Below are 20,083 nucleotides of genomic sequence, written 5' to 3' on the forward strand. Positions count from 1 at the left end.
AACTTTATAAAGTACTACGTGTTATTTGTATTCATATGAGGACCATATTTCATGACTGCTGTACATACTGTGCTCCCTTAGATCAAACTCTGTCTGTCCAAGGGTTCTGCTGTAACAGAATCTTGTTTGGGGTCAATTTCTAGAAATCTCTTTCTCAGTTTCATATTGCTTATGTCAACAGAGTGGATCGGTAAAAAAGGAGTTTACTTACAGTGAGTCAGCAGTGAAAAGGACAATTATTCGGGGCCTAATAACAAAAGGCAAGGAACCTCACACACACATTTTCATACTCATCCCCTTCTTCTTTTTCAAGCCCCAGATGGGGAATTTGTGAATACTGTAGATAGTTTCAAGCCTTTATCTTGGTTTAAAAAAAAACAAAAGTGGTATGACCAAGGGAAAAAAGGAAGTAAACTGAAGTGTGTTTTTTTGATGGTAAAACCAAAGAACTCTGCAGTTATTCAGCTCAGCCCTTCTTCCTATCGTACAAGGAGAGCCCTGGTACAGAAATGACTGCCACAAACTGAGCAGGGACCACAGCAGGGGTTCTGAACCTTTTTGGCATCACATGATCCTGCTGGGAATTTGACAAAAGCATGGTAACCTCTTTTAGGAAAATGATCATACAAAATCTTGCACACTCTTTCGGAAAAGTTCGTGGACCCTCTGAAGATCAACTGAAGACCTCTTCCATGAGCCCCAGGTGAAGAAGTTTGAGGCTAAAGAAAGCATTTGTTGGCTAAGACTTCACTGCAGCAAAGCCATCATCTTGCAGCCACATCACAACTTACGGCTGTTAGTGGCAGTTGCCAATGTTGGGGAAAACTCATTGTTGTATAGAATTCCATGTCCTAATATGCTTTCACTGTTTCTTATTTCTGTATAGCCTAAACTTTGCTAGAACTTAAGGCCAACCCTTCCTTCTTTTGCCTTGATTGATGACAAATATAAATATCTATATAAATAGCCCTTTAAAGATGTGAAGGAGTGATTTTGGGCTAGGAGGTTAATTAGGTAGTAAGAATAGCAAGAGGCTGTTGAATATGTGGTAGAGGGACTTTAAAAATGGGAAGGGCCCACCTGCCTGAACTCTGCATGGGCTATTCAGCCTTGAAAGCAGAGGACAAACTAAAATGACTGAAACCACATGAATGGAAAAGGCACGCCACAACGGCCTTGAGTGTCCATTTAAAATGGCTTCTGATCTGAAAACTTCGTACATTTTAGCTAAGTGGAGGAAACAGGAGGGAAATCAAATTTAGATTAGAATAAAAATTTATTTTGGTAAAGAATTATATATTTTTTTAATTTGCAAAAGCAGAAAATACTCATATAAATTACCAGCCCACAGCTTGGATTTCCTCTGGATCAACCACATGAAACAAGAGTCTGTCACTTCTTCTTGCCAGGTTTGGGGGCCTTTTCCAGGCCCTGGATGTGTTTTCGAGGAAGCCGATACTCTTCTACAATCCAAAAGGCAGAAACTCCTCAGTGAGGCATGTGTATGCTCTCCTCCCCGCAACTCCTTCCCCTTTGTCTACAATGACCCTCCTTGGCCCCGACCTCCAAGGTCCCCAATCTACACAGCTACCTCCGGGCCCTCTTGCCCCACTGTGTGCTCATTCCTGCTGTCAACTCTCAGTTCAAACCATTTCCATCATATGACCTGCTCTTCTACACCCAGCTCAAACTCAACTCCAACGGGAATGGACCATTTATCCTTACACCTCGAGGATGAAGTGTGTATTTCAGCAATTTTCACGTTGATAGCTACCTTCTAGGTGTACTTCAGGCATTTATAATTTTCTCACAAGAGAGAATGTGTGTGTCTGAGTTCAGTCATGTGTTTATGTTTTTTCCTCTGTATTTCGTATGGGGTTTTTCACTGAAAGGGGCTCAACTGTAAAAGTTAACTGCTGGGTACTGCCTTAGATCATAAAATAAATTTGCTTATTGAGCATTTACTATGGGCCAGACCCTGGGCATGAAAAAAGGATGAAAAAGGTAAGGTCTTTGATTCAAGAAGTTCAGTCTAACAGGGAGTTCAGACAACAGAATAAATTAGCCAAGTTGTAGACACTAACCAGAAATATAAACACAATTGGAAAGTACTATGTTAGCAGTTTTTTAAATGTCAATTTAAGGAAACAGAAAAAAAAAAAAAGGGACATGTTCTAAGACAGGCTTCCTGTGACCCCTGAGCTGGGCCAATGAGCCTTTAAGGTCAGGCTGTGAGAGGCCACGCAAGGTGAGGCAACAACACAGAGGAAAGCACCCAGGTGTGAATATGCAGGTGCACATGGGGAACAGCAAAGGAGACCAGCACGGCTGAAGCCTGGCGTGGGGATCAGGGACCTGCCAGAGAACCCGGATGGAAGATGGGGTTGGGCTGGGAGGGTCTTGTTTATTGAGCTTAAGAGTTTATTCTGAAGGCATTAAGGAGATATAAAAAGTTTTTCAGAGAGGAGTGATGTGATCACATTGTTTTAGGAAGCTGACTCCGGCAGCTGGCATTGAGGACAGACTGGAGGCTGGGTGACTCAGGGTTGGTAGAAAGAACCTAGGCTTGGGAGTCAAGCAAATCAAAGTTCAGAGCCCAGCTGCAGCACTGAACAGCTGAATGTCTCAGCGCAATGTACTGAAACTTAGTTTCCTCATCTGCAAAACAGAAACAGTTCTGCAGCATCGTTATGATTCAGAGAGATCAAGCCTGCAAAAAGCCCAGCAAAGTGCCTAGCAAAGTTTGGGTGCTCAACAAATGTCTTACAAAAAAAGGAAAACCAGGAAGAAAACTACTAGCATGGTGGAGAAAACAATGAATTTGGGGGCTAAAGGATCTAGTTCAAACATTAGTTCTACCTCTCTCTGGCTGCTAAAAGCTACATATATGGTAAACTCACTAGGGTGAGTTTAGTTGGTAGGAAGATCTTTGCCAAGTTAGACCAATGTGTCTGCTTCTTAAGAGGGGATGCTCACCGAGCAACAGCCGGCCGAGGTGGTGGATCTGATTTCCCTGGATCTGAACCTGCAGGATGTCCTTGGTCCCAGGGGCAGGAGTGACAGTAGTGCTAGCCTGGCATCGCTGCTGGAGGATGGTAGCCACTGAGCATGGGTCCAGACCATAGGCCTCCAAGTTCCGGACCACAGTCACCTGTGGGGGACAGAAGACTGATGGTGGGTACGGACCACATGCCCTCCCCTCCAGAAACCTTCCAGGGCCTCAGAAGCCTCCTCACCCACTATGTTCACCATCCCTACAACCATGGTACCTTCATCCAAATAATTAATTTTTGTGCTTCTAAACTGATTTTTTCTTTCTACCCCATCCAATACAGGCACACCTCAGAGGTATTGTGGGTTCAGTTCCAGACCCACCATGATAAAGCGAGTATCACAGTAAAATGAGTCACATGAATTTTTGGTTTCCCAGTGCATATAAAAGTTACGTTCTCATGAAAATCAAAACCACAATGAGGTACCACCTCACACTGTTCAGAATGGCCATCATTAAAGTCTACAAATAATAAATGCTTGAGAAGATGTGGAGAAAAGGGAACCCTCTTACACTCTGGGTGGGAATGTAAATTGGTACAGCTGCTATGGAGAACAGTACGGAGGTTCCTCAAAAAACTAAAAATAGAACTACCATATGATCTAGCAATCCCACTCCTGGGCATATACCCAGGCGAAACTATAACTCGAGAAGATACATGTACCCCTATGCTCGTAGCATCACTATTTACAATAGCCAAGACATGGAAACAACCTATCTATCATTCTATTTACAGATGAATGGATAAAGAAGATGTGGTACATATATACAATGGAATATTACTCAGCCATAAAAAAGAATTAAATAGTGCCATTTGCAGCAACATGGACGGACCTAGAGATTATCACATTAAGCAAAGTCAGTCAGAAAGAGAAAGACAAATACCATATGATATCACTTATATATGGAATCTAAAATACAACACAAATGAACTTATCTATGAAACAGAAACAGACTCACAGACATAGAGAACAGTCTTGTGGTTGCCAAGGGGGAGGCGGGTGGGTAAGGGAAGGATTAGGAGTTTGGGACTAGCAGATGCAAACTAGTAAATACAGGATGGAAAAATAACAAGGTCCTAGTGTATAGCACAGGGAACTATATTCAATATCCTGTGATAAACCATATGGAAAATAATACAAAAAAGAATATATATATGTATAACTGAATCACTTTGCTGTACAGCAGAAATTAACACAACATTGTAAATCAACTATACTTCAATGAAATATTTTTAAAAGTTATGTTCTCACTATACTGTTAAGTTTGCAATAATATTATGTCTTAAAAAACAAAGTATATACCTTAATTAAAAAATACCTTATTGCTAAAAAGTGCTACCCATCACCTGAGCCTTCAACGAGTTGTAACCTTTTTCACAATAGTAACATCAAAGATCACTGACCATTGATCACCATAACAAATTTAATAATGAAAAAATTCATATACTTTTTAAAAGTTTTTTTATGGAGAATTTAAAACATAAATAAAAGTAGAATAGTACGATGAGCTCCCATGTACCCATCATGAATTTTAACAATTATCAACTCATGACCAACCTTGATTCATCTATATCCCCACCCACCCCCATTCCTGTGTTACTTTAAAGCAAATCCCCCTAGACATCAGATCTCGTCTGCAAATATTTCCGTATGTATCGCCAAAAGACAAGGGCTCTTTTTAACATAAAGACAAAACCATCATCACACATAATTACACATTCAAGAAATGGCGGCTATTGCTAATTATTAAGGTTATCATTGTTTGGTTCTCATTTATTGAACGTTTATATGCCAAGTACTATTCTAAGTGCTTCGCCTACATATATTCCTTCATTTGATCCTCACAGTGCCTTATGAGGTAGGTATTATCCCCATTCTTCAAATAAGGAAACTCAGGCAAAATAACATTAAGTAACTTGCTCAAAGTCAAGCAGCAAGGCCACACTGGAACCCAGGTCTCTAATCTCAAAGCCCACGTTCATAACCACACACTACTAGAAAGTTCTTTATTTTGAACCCAAGTCTGGCTTCTTGGGATTTCTACCCAATAATCTTATTTCTGTCTTCTCAAGGCATACAAAATAAGTGCACTCCTTTTCCAAGTACAGCTTTTCACATATTTGAGGACAGATGTAATTTGTTCCCTACGACTTTGTGTTGCCAAGCTAAACACACTCAGTTCCTTCAGCGATTCTTTTTTTCTTTCCTTTCTTTTTTTCTTTTGGCTGCGTTGCGTCTTCTTTGGTGCGTGTGGGCTTTCTCTAGTTGCGGCGAGCAGGGTCTACTCTTCGTTGTGGTGCACGGGCTCCTCATTGCGGTGCCTTCTCTTGTTGCGGAGCACAGGCTGTAGGCACACAGGCTTCAGTAGTTGCGGCACGTGGGCTTCAGTAGTTGCGGCATGTGGGCTCGGTAGTTGAGGCACGCGGGCTCTAGAGCGCCGGCTCAGTAGTTGTGGCGCATGGGCTTAGTTGCTCCACAGCATGTGGGATCTTCCCAGGCCAGGGATCGAACCCATGTCCCCTGCATTGGCAGGCAGATTCTTAACCACTGCACCACCAGGGAAGTCCCTCCTTCAGCGATTCTTTAGTAGTTATTTTCACTGAGCAAGGCCCAAGAGGTAACAGAATGAGTAAGAGCTGAAAGCCCCTACCATAGTTCTAAGAAAAAAATAAATATAAGATCTTGTTTACTTTTAGAACCAGGCTCTAGCAAGTTTCCTAGCACAAAATCCTAGAGAGCAGTGAGGGAGGGGGTCAGCTTTACCTGTTTTACATAGGGCCTAGCCCAGTCACACAAACATGGGTGTTTCCTAAACAATCTTTGAGGCGTTTAAGGCCAATCTAAAAACCTCCGATCACATTAGAGAGACTAGAACTTAGCAGGGACATTAAATCACCATCTTCAAACGTTGTGTCTTTTAAAAATTACCTTTTTGTTAGAAGCTCTCTGTGCTAGGGTGATGTCAATTGGGCAGATTTTGCCTTTCTTCACAATGGGCTCTTGTCCCGGAAAGGTCACTTGATAGGCAGGCTGCAATTTTTCCAAACATCTGAAACAGGAGTTAATGAGTTGGTGACTGATAAAGCCAGCAGAAACCATTTCCTCATATCCCATTCCCAGCAGACAGCTAGATGGAAGCTGACCTTACAGGTGGCGGTTCACCTCTGCCTGTACAGTAGAGTCATTCAAGTCAGCTAGGGAGCTAAACCCCAGACCAATTAAGTCAGAGACTCTCATCAGGAAGATTCATTTTTTAAAGCTCCCCAAAGTGTGGCCACAGTCAAGACCCACTGACTCAGGGAAGGGAACATCCGAGACTCGAGCCCCTAGAAACTGTCCACTTGCCTGGCCTTCTGAAAACCTGCCCAGGCGGGCTTGTGGAGTTTACTATCTCAAGAGTCTCCCTTACCCAGCAGAATAAAGTGCTGCTTCACATTTCTGACATGCTGCAATCATGCATCATTTATAGACACCTTTACCACAAGGAATTTCTACCTTTTGTCTAACCAGATTTTCTTTTGCTAGCATATATACTGAGATTGACAAACTTTTTCTAGAAAGGGCCAGGTGGTAAATATTTTAGGCCTTCAAGGGCCATATGGTCTCTGTTGAAATTACTCAACTCTGTCATTTAGCAGGAAAGCAGCACAGATAATATGTAAACAAATGGGTGTGGCTGCGTGCCAATAAAACCCTATTTACAAAAACAGGTAGCAGGCCGGATTTGGCCCACAGGCTAGTTTGCTAACTCCTTATACAAGTTATTTTCAGTTTTGGGTCTACGGAAAAGAAAGAGTATAAGAATCCTTCCTTTGAAAAGACTTTAAGACAATCCCCACCCACCACCCACACCTTCTTTTTTTGAAGCTCTTATTTCTAATTAATGTTCCTCTTCTCTCTCCTTCTCAAGTTCTTCTATACTGTGTTGGCTCATATCGCTCCAAAGACCCTCCGTGTCAGAATTACCCAAGCCTGTGTTTATGTAGACTGACATGGTGTGAATTATGGAAAGAAAGTCAGAGCTGATGAGAGGGACAATTCTGAAGTCCAATGTGATAGACATTAAGGGGAGGGGATGGAAACACTGGGGAGGGGCTGCCAATCCCCACTACCTGTTCAGGAGACTGTCCCATGGAAGCTTCATGACTGTGTGCTGTTCACCTTTCTCTAAGATGCAGTCACATAGGATGGGATCCAATTTCACAAGACTAAAGGGAAAGAAAAGGCAATAAAGAACTGCTAGCCCCGCCCCTTCTGATCCCAGGGTCCACTCAGGATTCATGTGTTATGTGTTGTTTAAAGTCATTCAGGATTATTAGAACCAATTAGGGGTTCACAGTCCATGAAGCAACGTACCCTCTGGATGGGAGGTACACATCTGCTTTCCTAGAACAAAGGAGAAACAGGCAGTGGAGGGGAAAGTGGGATGGGAAAAAATTCTGAAGACCGGGATCCCGGCTCACTTCTGCTACTAACTAACCATGATTAAACCAGTAGTTCCCAACTTTTTGATCATGAGGGTATCTTTTGAAATTAAAAACAAAAAAATTAATGAAACACTCTTCATTTAGTAGTTTACCTTCTATATCCACTTACTAAGAAAACAGAGAATACCAAAGAGCTAAGATGGCTTTGGTAAAATTTTTTAAAGTTTGCATTTTGTTCCTCACAAGAGCAAGTGCATTGGAAAATCAACAGTAGATACATATGAGATGATGCATACTCAGGCTACAGTCAATGTTGACAGCATATCTGGATCTGACTACCTTAGACCACAGCTCTAAGTGTCCACAGCCCATGGTTTAGAAACCACTGGCCTTGATTATTGCTAGCAGTCTGTGATCTCCTGCACCCCTCCCTCCCAGCCACCCCCCACATGTTCTGAAGATGAACACTGAAAGACATGGGGCGAGCTCCCCTCCCCATCCACTCACTTTTTGTTGTCTGCATCAACCAGGTCATTTTTCTTGGCGTAGTTGATGACGATTGTTCGGACCTCACTGCCCTCGAGGATGCTCCCCTTCCTAGGTGAGAAGTGACGGGGGGCGTTATTCACGCTATGCTGGGAGACAAACTGTAAATACCAAGATTCACTTCCTGCTCAGCAGGGCGATGTCCTCAGCTTCTCGACCTCTGGGTTCTTCCCTTTTCCTGCCAGGGGCCAGCAGGGCCGTGTGAAGAATAATTACAGGTAGAAAAGGGAGAGACCTACTCTCTCATTCACTTAGTCCAGAGACCCTTCCCAGGGGAAGGAGGCTTGAAGCTGGATCTGGGAGAAAGGGAGGAGGGGGCAGAGCAGGTTTTGCCAGTCACAGAAGAACACTACTCAGGCTGAAAGGATTATAGGCCAGAACACCAAGCAGGCAGAGAAGGGCTGCTCTCCAAAAACTCACTTGTGGCCAGACTCCTGGAAGAGCAGGGTCATGCTGGCTGGGACACAGTAGAGGGATTTTATATCTGGAGGGTGATAGGGCTGTTCCCTGCTACCCTCCTGGATTGTCTGGGAGGTCGGGGAGGGCTCGGGTATGACGAAAGATGTGATCCTAAAACCCAGCAGAAGGAAAGAAAAAACACATTTTATACTAGTGTCTCGGCGATTCCCGGTCCGTGGCCCAGGTGCCCTGGGGCCAGCTGAGCTGCGGTGACCAGGCCCCCTGCACTCACCTCGGGTGCTTCCAGTCCACAGCCACAATGCTCTCCACCCCTTTGCTCAGCTCCTGCACCTGTATAATCTGCTCCTGCTGCATGTGCTGCAGGAACTTAGAGAGCTAAGGGAGAGAGGGCCAGTGGTAGGGGACCTCATCGACTCTGCACACACGCTGAGCACCTGAGACATGCCAGACACCGAGCTGGGCAGGTCCCGGGGAGGGACGTGGGACAGTCCCTGTCCTCATCCAGTTAGGAAGGGAAGGGCCCCTGCCGGTGAAGCCTTTCAGAACTTGGATCAGATATAAAGGGGTGGGAAGGAGAGAGGGGAGTGGGTGCCCACCCAACTGCCTCAGCCCAGGGAGAGTTTTCTTCCGCCCCCTATACCTGGAATCAAAAAGCTTAATTCTAGCCTCAGCCCTGCAGACAGGGCTTCCCCATGTCCACCAGCTCACGCCACGTGTGCCCCTACACAGCTCCCTGTGTGGGTATGCAGAGAAGGGACCCGCTTACCTTTTTGTAGCTTGACTTCTTTATGTCCAGTTGTCGTCCTTCGGGGCTGATGGCAGATGGAAAAGGCAAGTTAAGCTAACAAAGCAGTAGTGGTACGGCCTGCCTGACACTGAGAGGAGGACGTTTTCCTCAGCCTTCCTCCTGCACGTTCAGAAAGAGGCCGCTGTTCCAGAGCTCTCTGCCCATCGGCAGCATCAGAGAGAGATGCAGACTTTAGCTCCTCCAGGTCCTTGCTGTCCAATAGGCCTTTCTGTAAGGATGGAATGTTCTCTGCTATCAACGTGGTGGCCACTAGACAGATGTGGCTATTAAGCACGGGAAACGTGACGAATGTGACTAAGGAACTGAATTTTAAATTTTATTTAATTTAAACTTAAATAGCCACACATGGCTTGTGGCTACTGTACCAGATACAGCTTTAGATTCCTTTCAAACTAGACAGGCTCCTGTGGCCTCAGAAGTTTCACCTCCAGGTGAGCGTCTGCAACACCAAGCTCACTGTGGCAGCAAGGCAAACCACATCCTGCAGGCCAAATCTGGCAATGCCCGTTCATCCACTGTCTATGGTTGCTTTACTGCCACAATGGCAGACTTGCACAGTTGCAACAGAGACTGTAGGGCCTGCAAAGCCTAAAATAATTACTATCTGACTCTTTATAGACTGTTAGCTTTGGGGGAAAGATCCCTAACGAAAGCTGTAATCATTCTATCTCCCCAGAACGTACATCTTCTCTCAAAATGTGACAAGCAAAAGCAGTGGGATTCATAGGGATCCCTTCTAGAACCCACCCCAGGTTAAGAACCTCTACCCCTTTCCCAGTTACTTTCAACCCAGCAAGGTCAGGACAAATTACCAAGTATCCTGCCACGCACTCCAGACCCCATACGTGTATAGAATGCCTTAAAGAAACTCACATGTAGAGGAAGAGAATTACATTAAAACCACTTTTTTTTTTTTCTTTTTTTTTTGCAGTACGCGGGCCTCTCACTGCTGTGGCCTCTCCCGTCGCGGAGCACAGGCTCCGGACGCGCAGGCTCAGCGGCCATGGCTCACGGGCCCAGCCGCTCCGCGGCATGTGGGATCTTCCCGGACCGGGGCACAAACCCGTGTCCCCTGCATCCGCAGGCAGACTCTCAACCACTGAGCCACCAGGGAAGCCCCTTAAAACCACTTTTTTAAAAAACAGAGCAAAATTCTCAGAAAGAAATTCAGACTTGAGGTGAAAACCAATAAGCAAATCTCCTGACATGATAATATTTACTGGGTGCTTATTAAATGTCAGGTTATTTGATCTTGACAGCAATCTTACAAGTGTTAGAAATCAGGGCTCAGAGAAGCCTGGTAATGGGCTCAAATACACCTTTGCTCCAACACCCTGGGGAGCTGGTTTTTGAGCCCAGATGGCTCTGTCTTCAAAGTCCAGGTTCAACCCACATGTAACACTCCCTCTGCTGGTGGCTGTGTGTGCGGGTCGGGTGGGGGGTTCACACCGATTCTTCCTGCTGACACAACCTAATCTGGCCCACCTACTCTTCAGAAAGGTGTGAGGGGATTGAAGCCTCCAGACAAACAGGCTGCCCCAGGGCCCTTCCGGGGCAGGACATGCTGCCCGATCAGTAAAAGAGCCCAGAATCACCACAGCAGAGGCAGTGCTCAAAGCGCCTTGCGAATTTTAACCTTCATTTCCTCAACATCCTTTTACTGGCTAAAACTTAAGTCTTTAAAACTCAGTATTTGCTAGATCAACCCTCCACTTCACTCTTTCCACATCATGTCCCTAAAACAATTCCCCCATCAGCCTTGTCCCATCCTACCACCAAAGAGCAAGAGACAGACCCACCGCCCAGCCCCCAGCCCACACCATCCTTCCATACCAGCAGGAGAACATGTGGCTGCCCAGGAGAGTGCTGGTGAGTAAAGGGAGGTCAGCCTTCTTGACGCGGTACTTCAAAGCACACAAGAAGCATCTCTGCAACAGTTCGTCCATTTGCTCTGCAAGGAAAAGACAAGAACCACATCCTTCCTGAGGGCCGCAGAAGGCCCGCGCAGCACAGGTAAACTCCCCGCACAGTGACATCCGTACCTTACCCCTCAGCTCTGAAGGAGCCCATTCCCAGGCACCAAAGCTCGCAGACTCTCTAGAACACTGAGCCTTTACAGAGGTCTCACCCCACAGAAGGGGTCAGGCCACAAAGTCCCACCCAGCCAGGCGCAGATGCTTCTCTGATAGAGAAGTCAGAGGCAGAAGAAAACTAAGAGGGCCGTGTAGCTGGGAACAGTCCACATAGCAGAGTCGACGGGTATCCAGGGAAACGCGACATATGCGGAAGACTCCCAGGTAAGATGGCAAAGGGCTGCGGCACCACCCTCAGCAAAAATAAGGACTTTCCCCTCCCCTCCCGGAGCTGTAGTGCCGCTCTAGTCAGAAGCAGAGGAGAGCACTTAAGTCTCCTACACTGAGAGGAGACTGCCCTACTTCTGCCAGAGCTGTACCTTGAAGGGTCTTGCTGTCCGTGGGGTCTGGGTTCAGGGTCCCGACACTGGGGTCTTCTGTGGCTTCCGACAGGGACTTCTCCCCACACCTCTGCTGAACCTCCCCCTCCTCCTCCTCTCCCTCCAGGGTCAGGCGCCTCATGTCTCCCTGCAAGGTGGTGTCTGCCTGGACAGACCCCTTCTCTTCACTGAGATCTGGGGGATCCAGGGCCAGTGGAGCAATGGATGGTGGAGAGGACTTGTCTCCAGATCGCCTGCAAAAACCTCATGTCAGAAACACGGAGCAGCAGCCGCAACACTCTCCAGCCCCGGTCAGGGGGTCAGTGGGGGTCCAGAGAGAGTAAGACCCACAGGCAGGGGTGTCCAGGAGAGGCCAGAGAACCTGGGTGTGCCTCTCAAAATCTGTTTCCAATTCTGGGCCCAGAGAAGTCCCATGCCTCAGTTTCCTCATCTCTGAAATGGGGAGAGTAATTCTTGCCTCCTCCTTAACCCAAAGGAATAATAATATTATTAACAGAAATACAGGAACAGAGAAAGATTAAAGACAACATAGTTAAAGTAGAGCTCCCCTTCCAAAGTATTCCCTTCATATAAATTAAAAATAAAACTATTTTGAATTAAATAACCAAATTAAGATTGCAAACTCATCTGTAGTACCAGTTTGGTGAAATACAAACCCAAGGTTGAGCGTATGGAACAAATTACAAACACCTGGACTGCTCAAGACTGCAAAAACAGTTGCTTCTGTGTTAAATCAGAATGCAACCGAAAATAGATAAATGACAAGGACCAGCTGTACAGCACAGGAACTATATTCAATACCTTGTAATAACCTTGAATGGAAAAGAATCTGAAAAGGAACATATATGTATATATCTATATCTAGAATCACTAGATATACTAATGATCACTAGAATCACTTGGCTGTACATCTGAAACTAACATAACATTGTACATCAACTATACCTCAATTGAAAAAAAAGAATGCAATCTAACCTGCAGAGTAGAGATTACAATGGTTTTATGCCATTAAGCCTTATGAAGACAGGAAAAAAAGGGATGCCACGTAGCAGAGCGGTAAAAGCAAAAAGCTTTATGTTACTAAGATTATGCAAGTCAAACAAAGTTTTACTAACAGCTGCAGAAGGGCTTATTAGTATGGCTACTAGTGAGGCCACAGCGTATGTTTAGGCTATTCTGATCAGGTAAATACCGTAAGTATTTTGAAAGGGTGGGAGGAGGGGGGACTGAGGCAGCCACTGATAAGACAATTTAGACAACAGGACCTTAATTGCCCAGACTAACAGTCAGAAAACAAGGTGCTGTGAGTACGTGAGTAAGCAGCCCTCAAATGCCTGCTGAAACCCAGACTGATGAGGCTGTACCTCCAGCAAAGCAGGGCTTGGCCAATACTTGTAAAATAAGTAACTCCAAGACTGACTAAAAACGTAAGGGTAAATCTATACCAACAGGCCACAACACTTGGCCAAAAGACCAGGTATACTGCTTTCGAGAAAAGCACTACTTACTATTTTGGTTAAATGACAAGAAAATAACCAGAAAATAAACTCACATACAGCTCCAGAGAGCAACTGTCACAGTGAGAAAGTGCAAGTTCCATAATGAGGACGAGATCCGAAATGTGGAACTTGAACAACATGAAAGTAATCAGGTTATCACCCTGGTGCCTGAGGATCTACTCTACTTTGATTTGGATTCAGATGTGAGAATTCCCGAGCACTCGTCATGGGGTCAGAAAATGCCTTAATGTACACGGCAGAAAAGGCCAGATCGACCAGTGCCATAAAAATAAAGAATATCACTGTACTGAGAGGCAGAGAAGACAGTCCCTAAGGCCTTCTTCCAGCCCTAGGATTCTACAATTCACCTAGAAAATAAAGTTCTCTGTAATTTCTTTTCTAAACAGGCAAATATATATATATATTTTTTTTTCTCCACATTTTGCAAGGAAATTAATGTCTGGGGTCAGCAATTTGACTAAGGACACAGCAGGGATCAAAACTCTCACTTCTGAATCCAGGCCCTGTGCTCTCTCCGCCCACCTAGCTCCCTATAAAACAGAAAAAGCATGGAACCCACCACAAGTGGTCCTGGTAGGTGTGGAGCACAGAGAAGCCCCTTCCCTTCAGACCTGAGGTCAGCATCTCAGCTGTGGACATGGCAGCAACTCCGATGGCAACGGGGGCTCTGAGAGGAGGAGGCCAGAGACAAGGGTCAGGGAAAGTCTTCCAGGAGGGCACATGTCAGGACCAGCTTTCTACACATGTGTTCAAAGCACCACGGTTGCAAATCTGAAGCATCCACTTGTATCACAGAGCTAAAACTCAGTGCAGTCTCAATCTTATTCAAATTACCTACACATATGACTTCCAAAAATTCCTTGACCAAATATTCCCTTCTGTGTAATTAACTCCTCTGCTGATGTTATCATTGTTATATTATTATGAATCAAACCCAGGCAGGACTCAGAAGGATATTTAAAGTTTCCTTTCTTTAATTTCAAAAATATAAATTATCTCCCCATTTAAAAAAGGCATAGCCATCCTATATGGAAATTCAGAAGGGAGGCCATTCATATGCCATAAATTAGGCTGAGGGATGCCACAGGGAAGAGAGAAGAGAGATACAGTGGTACCAACTAAAGGTTCCTTCTGAGTTGGTTCTTTGTAACAGGGCTTGCTCTGTATAACTATCTATCTAAGAACTGGATGTGTCCAAAGTATAAAAAACAGCCACATTTACAATAACTACAAAAAAACTACCAAAGCCCAAATGGAAATCTCTGTCAGCCCACTGTTACTCAGCAATGCTCACACATTGCCTGTAAGGACTGGTGTCCAGCTGGCTAACAGGAGGGGAATATACAAGCCTGGCAACGTTGCCTGGACCTAAGGTAGATGATTCAAGGGCAGATTTCCCAACACCTGAACTTCAAAAAAATGTTTGCTAATCCGGTGGCTCCACTTACTGTGCCCATGGGTCAGTTCCTGCCACAGAATCTTTGAATTTGGCTTCTTTCCCAGTTCCTAAAAGACGGATCTTTGTCTTCCACCCTTGGAATGGTCAATGGCTCAAGAACTTCAGTCTCGAACCTGGCTTGCAGTTTTAGTAAACTCCCTTGTACCCTCATCCCCTTCCATAAACCACCTAGGCTTCATTCCCACATACATTCTAAATGCCAAACTGAGAGGCCAAATACACATTTATGTAGTTTTCTCCTATCTTGGATAGAATACTGGGGGGAAAAATCAATAATTTCACCATTCTTTTCAACTTCAAGTTTTGCTACAGGTAAACAAGGAAGGAAACATTTCTAGGTGCTTGGTTCCAAAAGGTTCAAGGAAAATAGGAGAATATGAGCAGCAAAAGTAAGATCTTTAAACACTGACCCCTCCCATGCCTACTATGCTTCTCTCTCAAAGAAGCAATGAGTAAAATAATAAGATGTCATTTTTCATTCAGGATGATACAAATGAAAATGACCCATCACATCCAGTGTCGGTGAGCATGTAAGGAAACAGACTCCATATACCCTGTAGGTAGGAGGGACACAGCATTTTTATAGGGCAACAGAAAGTATGCACGATCCTCAGCCAAACAGTTCTGCTTCTTAGTATCTACTTTAGAAAAATATTGGCACTAGTGTCCCTAGAGGCATCAGGAAGATCTTGTTTGTGATAGAGACAAAGTAGAGGCAACCACAATGTCCACTAGAAGAGGACTTTTCCCATCACCCCACAGCGGGTAAAAAGATTCAGCTTATCTGTGCTTGCTGACACGGAAAATGTCCCCACTACCTGAAGTGAAAAAGTAATAGGGATAAAGTTTGTTTATTTGTATTTTTAAACATACACACCCCAGACCATACATTTTATATGCACGTGTATATATGCATTGAAGAAGGCTGACAAGGACATGCATCAGAATGATAATGGTTACTTCTAGGAGAAAAGGATTATGGGGTGAGAGGGTTTTGATTTTTCAGAACTGTTCATACGATTACTTCCTAATTTATTTTAAAAAAGAGACACTGTGGTGATGGCTGAACAACCCTGTAAATATACTAAAAAAAAAAATCACTGAATTGTACATTTGAAACAGGTGAATTTTATAGTATGAAAACTATATCTCAATAAATCTATTAAAAATAATTAAAAGATGAGGATGAGGATGCGGATGTTAGACAAAAATAATGTTGAAGCCATGAAAGGCAGGAAAGGCCAAGAAAATGTCACAGACAGGAGACTAAGAAGGCATGACAACTAAATGCAATGTGGTACCTAGACTGGATTCTTGAACACAAAAAAAGAAAAAAGACATCGTGGGAAAACTGGGGAAATGTGCATCAAGTCTGTAATAGTGTCAAACGGACTGTACCAATGTTAATTCCTTAGTGTTGATAACTGAACTGTGTTTATACAGGATGTTATCATTACAGGAAGCTGGGTAAGGAATATTTCAGGACTCTGTACTATACTTGCAACTCTTCTGTAAATCTAAGAAAAAAATTTTTAAAGGAGAAAAAAAACAAATAAATTTTAAAAAAGCAGCAGCAGGAGCAAATACACTTGGCCCAGATGTATGGACACCCCACAGGCTCACTGCCATTCCCCACTCTCTAATTGTTCAGGAAGAATCTGTTTTTTCTTTTAATCCTTTATCCATAGGCTGTGAAGTTGTCATTCCCACCCCTCCCAAGTTTTCCCTAAGTTTTTTCCCCATAGGCACAGCTGACTGGCACAGTACCTGTTCCCCACCAAGGCAATGGCACAGAGGTCACCCTTCTGTACCTGAGGCAGACCAGCAGGGGGCACCACTAGTCCTGGCAGCATCAAATCTGCAGGAAACAAAAGCATTGCAACTAACTCCACAGTTTACTTCATCATTTATTCATTTGCTCAACAAACATACATTTATTAAGCATCAACTACATTATTCATAATGAAAATTAAAAGCGGCAAACTGAGGATCAGACCTTTTCCTGCTGGGAGACTAGTGGTCAAACTGAAGCGCCAAGCTGAGGGTCCAGTTCCATGATCTATCTTATTCTGGTTTCCTAAATTCAGTTTATTAATCTAAAGTATAGCATATGGCAGTTCACAAAGCACTTTCATGTTACTTATCTTATTTAAGCCTTACAGCAGGGTCAGAGAGGCCCAGAGAGCACATAGAAGCAGCCACGTAAGAGATGCAACAGACATGGGGAAAAATTCTATTTTTCAATCATATGAATGCACAAAATGGATGCATTTATTAAAGTAGTTGGCCTTTACTAAGTAGGTTTCAGCCAGTATCCAGAATATAGGAAAATACTCTTACCTGCTCCCCCTACCAGTTTTTCAAGCACCAGGGGCCATGTTGTAAATGTTGGTAGAAGATCGGGATAAGACCACAGGGTGTACACTGTCCAAGAAGAGAGCCAGAAAACACTTACTGCCCAAAAGTCAACCCCCTGGGGAATGGCAAAGCCAAACACTAAGGGCACATTAATCAAGATGTAGAAAAGAAACTCAACTCAAAGCTAGAGAGAAGGTTGTAAGGGGATGCCCAAAGAAGTTGCATTCTTTTTTTTTTTAAATTAGGTTACCCCAAGTTTGTGAAGCGGTTTATATGTTATATGCTATTTACTTTAGAATCCTTGCTCCCTTTAGCCTTAGAGACCTGCATTCTTTACATATTTATATTGAGCTCTTTGCAGTAGTTTCTCTCAATCTATGATCTTGAGAAGTTATCACTTTTACTGGTCGGAAGACACATGAAGTGAGCTACAGCTTTGTCTGTTTAATTGCCAAAGTTGGATATTTATGTGTAAGGCTAAAACTAGTGATGAAGTGAACATCTGCTTTTGCCTGTCCAGTATCCCTTTCCCCCTCTCTGGGAACTGAGTGCCCCTTTTCCTGTGGGAAACACATTCCATATAGTTTACGGCAGGCTGACTCCCTTCTCAAGGAGGCTGCAGTCTTGAAGAAGGCGGAGACTTAAGACACTGGGTGTCACTTGAGACGTGGAGGCACCTATCGTTCCACCTGGACTGCAGCAGCCCCTAATGGCCATAGTGGATAAAAGTAGGGACAGAGCCCCCACGAGGATTCCTTTTATGACCTCAGAAGCAAGTAATCCGAAACCAGGGCACAAGCCTGTAAGAAATTCTGAAACTTTCCCATGTTTATTATTTTTATTCTCTCTGCTTCCACAGGGATTAGCAGTAAAACCCTTAGATCAAAAAGGGCTTGTATGTGTACAGCAGCAAAGCAGGGTGGGGGTAGGGGTGGCCTGGGGTAGGAGACTGCACTGCATTGCTGCAGCCAAGCTGGGAGGAAGAAAAGCCCCCAAATGACAAAGTAGGTGTCAGCAGCCAAGGAAAAGAGAAAAGGACACTGCCTCTCTGAGATCTGTGACAAAGAAAGCAAGCAAAGAATCCTGAGAGCCAGACGAGAGCCTAAGAAAGAATCCCTGTGAGAGATCTCAACCAAAGTCCACCACGAAGACAGCTGGGTATGGAGTTTAACGAACCCAGCTTCTTTCCCATCACAGCATCTCTTCAGTATCTTAAGAAAATTCCCCTAGTGAAAGTTCTAAGAAGCATTTTCTACATGCCCTGAAACTCCACCCTTTTCACGACCTCTGCTCCAATCCCTAGTTAACCCACTAGAAACAAGTGTTTCTTCACCTCAGAATTTCCCTTGGCAACCACCTTCTTTTTTGTGTTAACCCTTTTTCCCCTCACTTTTATAGCAGTTTCTGATCTTGAAAGACCCAATTCTAGGGACACGAAATCCAAAAAGATTCTTAGGGAGATTTTGCATTTATTTGTTTTAAGGAAGACAGATTAATGGAAGAAACAGATATTAGGCAAGGACCATAGTAATGGCCATCTCCATCCCATTGTCATACCTGTCGGATATAGATTTTTCTCCAGTTCAAATAGGATGGGGTTACCACCACTCACGTACACAGTCACTGCATCCCCTCTGTGAGCATACAACTTCACAATGTTGAGTTCTTCCTTTCCAGGTACTAACTCAGAGACCTGATCCGTTCCAAGAGTGGGGAAAACAGCTGTCACATCGGCCCGAAGCTTTCTCCTGCAGAGAGCACACATACCTGGTATGTATGCTGCCTGGATGGATTTTAATAAATATTGAGGACTCAAGACTTACTATAAAATCACGAAGGCCAAGAAAAAGACTGGTTGATGATGTCCTATTCTCACTCTTCCAAAACATCCCATTCTCTCTCTCATCCAATGTCTCATCTATTTTCACATGTTCCTGGGGCATGTCTTTCCATTTTACAAAGAAAGGAAAAAACTGAGATCCGGTAAGCAACCCAAGTTAGCCTGCCACTGGAAGCTAAGCCCTACCTTCCTGACTCCACACATAGCTCTTGGACCCACTCCTTTCTCATATATGCTTGACAAATCTGTCAACCTATGATTAAACAGCTCTGCTAGGGCACCAAGAATGACAACTATAGAACACTGGCTCCAAAATTCCCAAGGTGATACCTTCATTTGCAAAACAGCTCTTACCACATGTGCCTTATCCTCTCTCACCTCACCCTCCATCTGTCTCTCCTGCCAGTGGTAATCACTAGACACTTCTTCTCGTATACTTGTAGTTCTCCGTGCCCCATCTAATCTCTCCCAAGGGACTCAAAGCTCTTGGTAGGGCAGGGACCCCGTTTTCCTTCATTTCTGCATCCTCCACGACACCTTAAACAGACTGCAGTCAGTACGCGCTGATTGAATTACGCTTTCTCGTAAACTCACTAAAATATCCAAAAGACAGCCTGGGAGATGAATCAGGCCTCCTCTCCATCTTCACTCTCAAAACACGTCTAACTCACCCTGGCCCGCCCCCCGGGGTCCCTTCTCCGGCTGTACCCCTCGGCCTCCACCCCAAGTCGGCTGACCCAGCCCAGAAAAGGCTGTGAGCCAGCGGAGCTTGAGAGATGTCTGGGTGCCCTGGTGGGCAGAGCAGGCTCTTCTCTCCCTCACCTGTCCGACCCCTTGATGGCCGTGTTGGACTTGACCCGAAAGGCCTTGGCAAACATGTCTGCTGGAGTGGCCTGGGGAAGAGAAGGAGACCACAGCAGCCAGGGGCTGTCAGGAAAGCGCGAGCACGGCGGCTTCCCGACCCGCAGTCCTGGGGGCAGCCATGCTTGGGCCCGGCTGGGAAAGGGGCCCGGCTGGAAACCGGGGCCGCGCAGCTTCGCGGCCGCCCCTAGTGGCAAGGCTGGGAACTGAAGCGTGGGGGGCGGGGCCGGAGAAGGCGGGGCGGATCCCTGCGCGGAGCGGTGCACCCTGGCGCCTCACCCCTTCTGCTCGGCTCTGCGCCTACGCGAGTGGCTCGA

At 44.9% G+C, this 20,083-nt stretch overlaps 1 protein-coding gene across 7 annotated transcripts; it reads right to left on the bottom strand.

The window, feature by feature from the left end:
- Nucleotides 1-1,257: 1,257 nt before the first annotated feature.
- Nucleotides 1,258-19,921, bottom strand: EIF2D (eukaryotic translation initiation factor 2D). 7 transcript variants are annotated; one of them, XM_019952503.3, is made up of 15 exons: nucleotides 19,728-19,918; nucleotides 18,623-18,813; nucleotides 17,048-17,131; nucleotides 16,475-16,565; nucleotides 13,808-13,915; nucleotides 11,708-11,961; nucleotides 11,089-11,206; nucleotides 9,214-9,259; nucleotides 8,719-8,822; nucleotides 8,448-8,597; nucleotides 7,989-8,078; nucleotides 7,167-7,262; nucleotides 5,983-6,103; nucleotides 2,977-3,151; nucleotides 1,258-1,463 (listed from the first exon to the last, which is right to left on the bottom strand). In XM_019952503.3, exons 1-15 carry the CDS (start codon nucleotides 19,781-19,783, stop codon nucleotides 1,393-1,395), a joined length of 1,755 nt encoding a protein of 584 aa, XP_019808062.2. In that variant the 5' UTR covers nucleotides 19,784-19,918; the 3' UTR covers nucleotides 1,258-1,392. The 7 variants fall into 7 exon arrangements, with proteins under 7 accessions (XP_019808062.2, XP_073658614.1, XP_019808064.2 ...); XM_073802513.1 differs by lacking the exon at nucleotides 8,448-8,597 and having other exon boundaries at nucleotides 19,728-19,919; XM_019952505.3 differs by lacking the exon at nucleotides 17,048-17,131.
- Nucleotides 19,922-20,083: the final 162 nt, after the last annotated feature.

Source organism: Tursiops truncatus, chromosome 1 (assembly GCF_011762595.2).
Source record: "Tursiops truncatus isolate mTurTru1 chromosome 1, mTurTru1.mat.Y, whole genome shotgun sequence".
Taxonomy (NCBI): domain Eukaryota; kingdom Metazoa; phylum Chordata; class Mammalia; order Artiodactyla; family Delphinidae; genus Tursiops; species Tursiops truncatus.

Bases quoted from the DNA above. Each gene is read 5' to 3' on its own strand.
- EIF2D (XM_019952503.3), bottom strand. From the start codon at position 19,783: ATGTTTGCCAAGGCCTTTCGGGTCAAGTCCAACACGGCCATCAAGGGG. The intron at 9,260-11,088 runs GTATGGAAGGAT...ATCTGCCATCAG, and splicing joins AGCCACATGTTCTCCTGCTG to CCCCGAAGGACGACAACTGG. The intron at 8,598-8,718 runs GTGAGTGCAGGG...GCTGGGTTTTAG, and splicing joins GTGGACTGGAAGCACCCGAG to GATCACATCTTTCGTCATAC.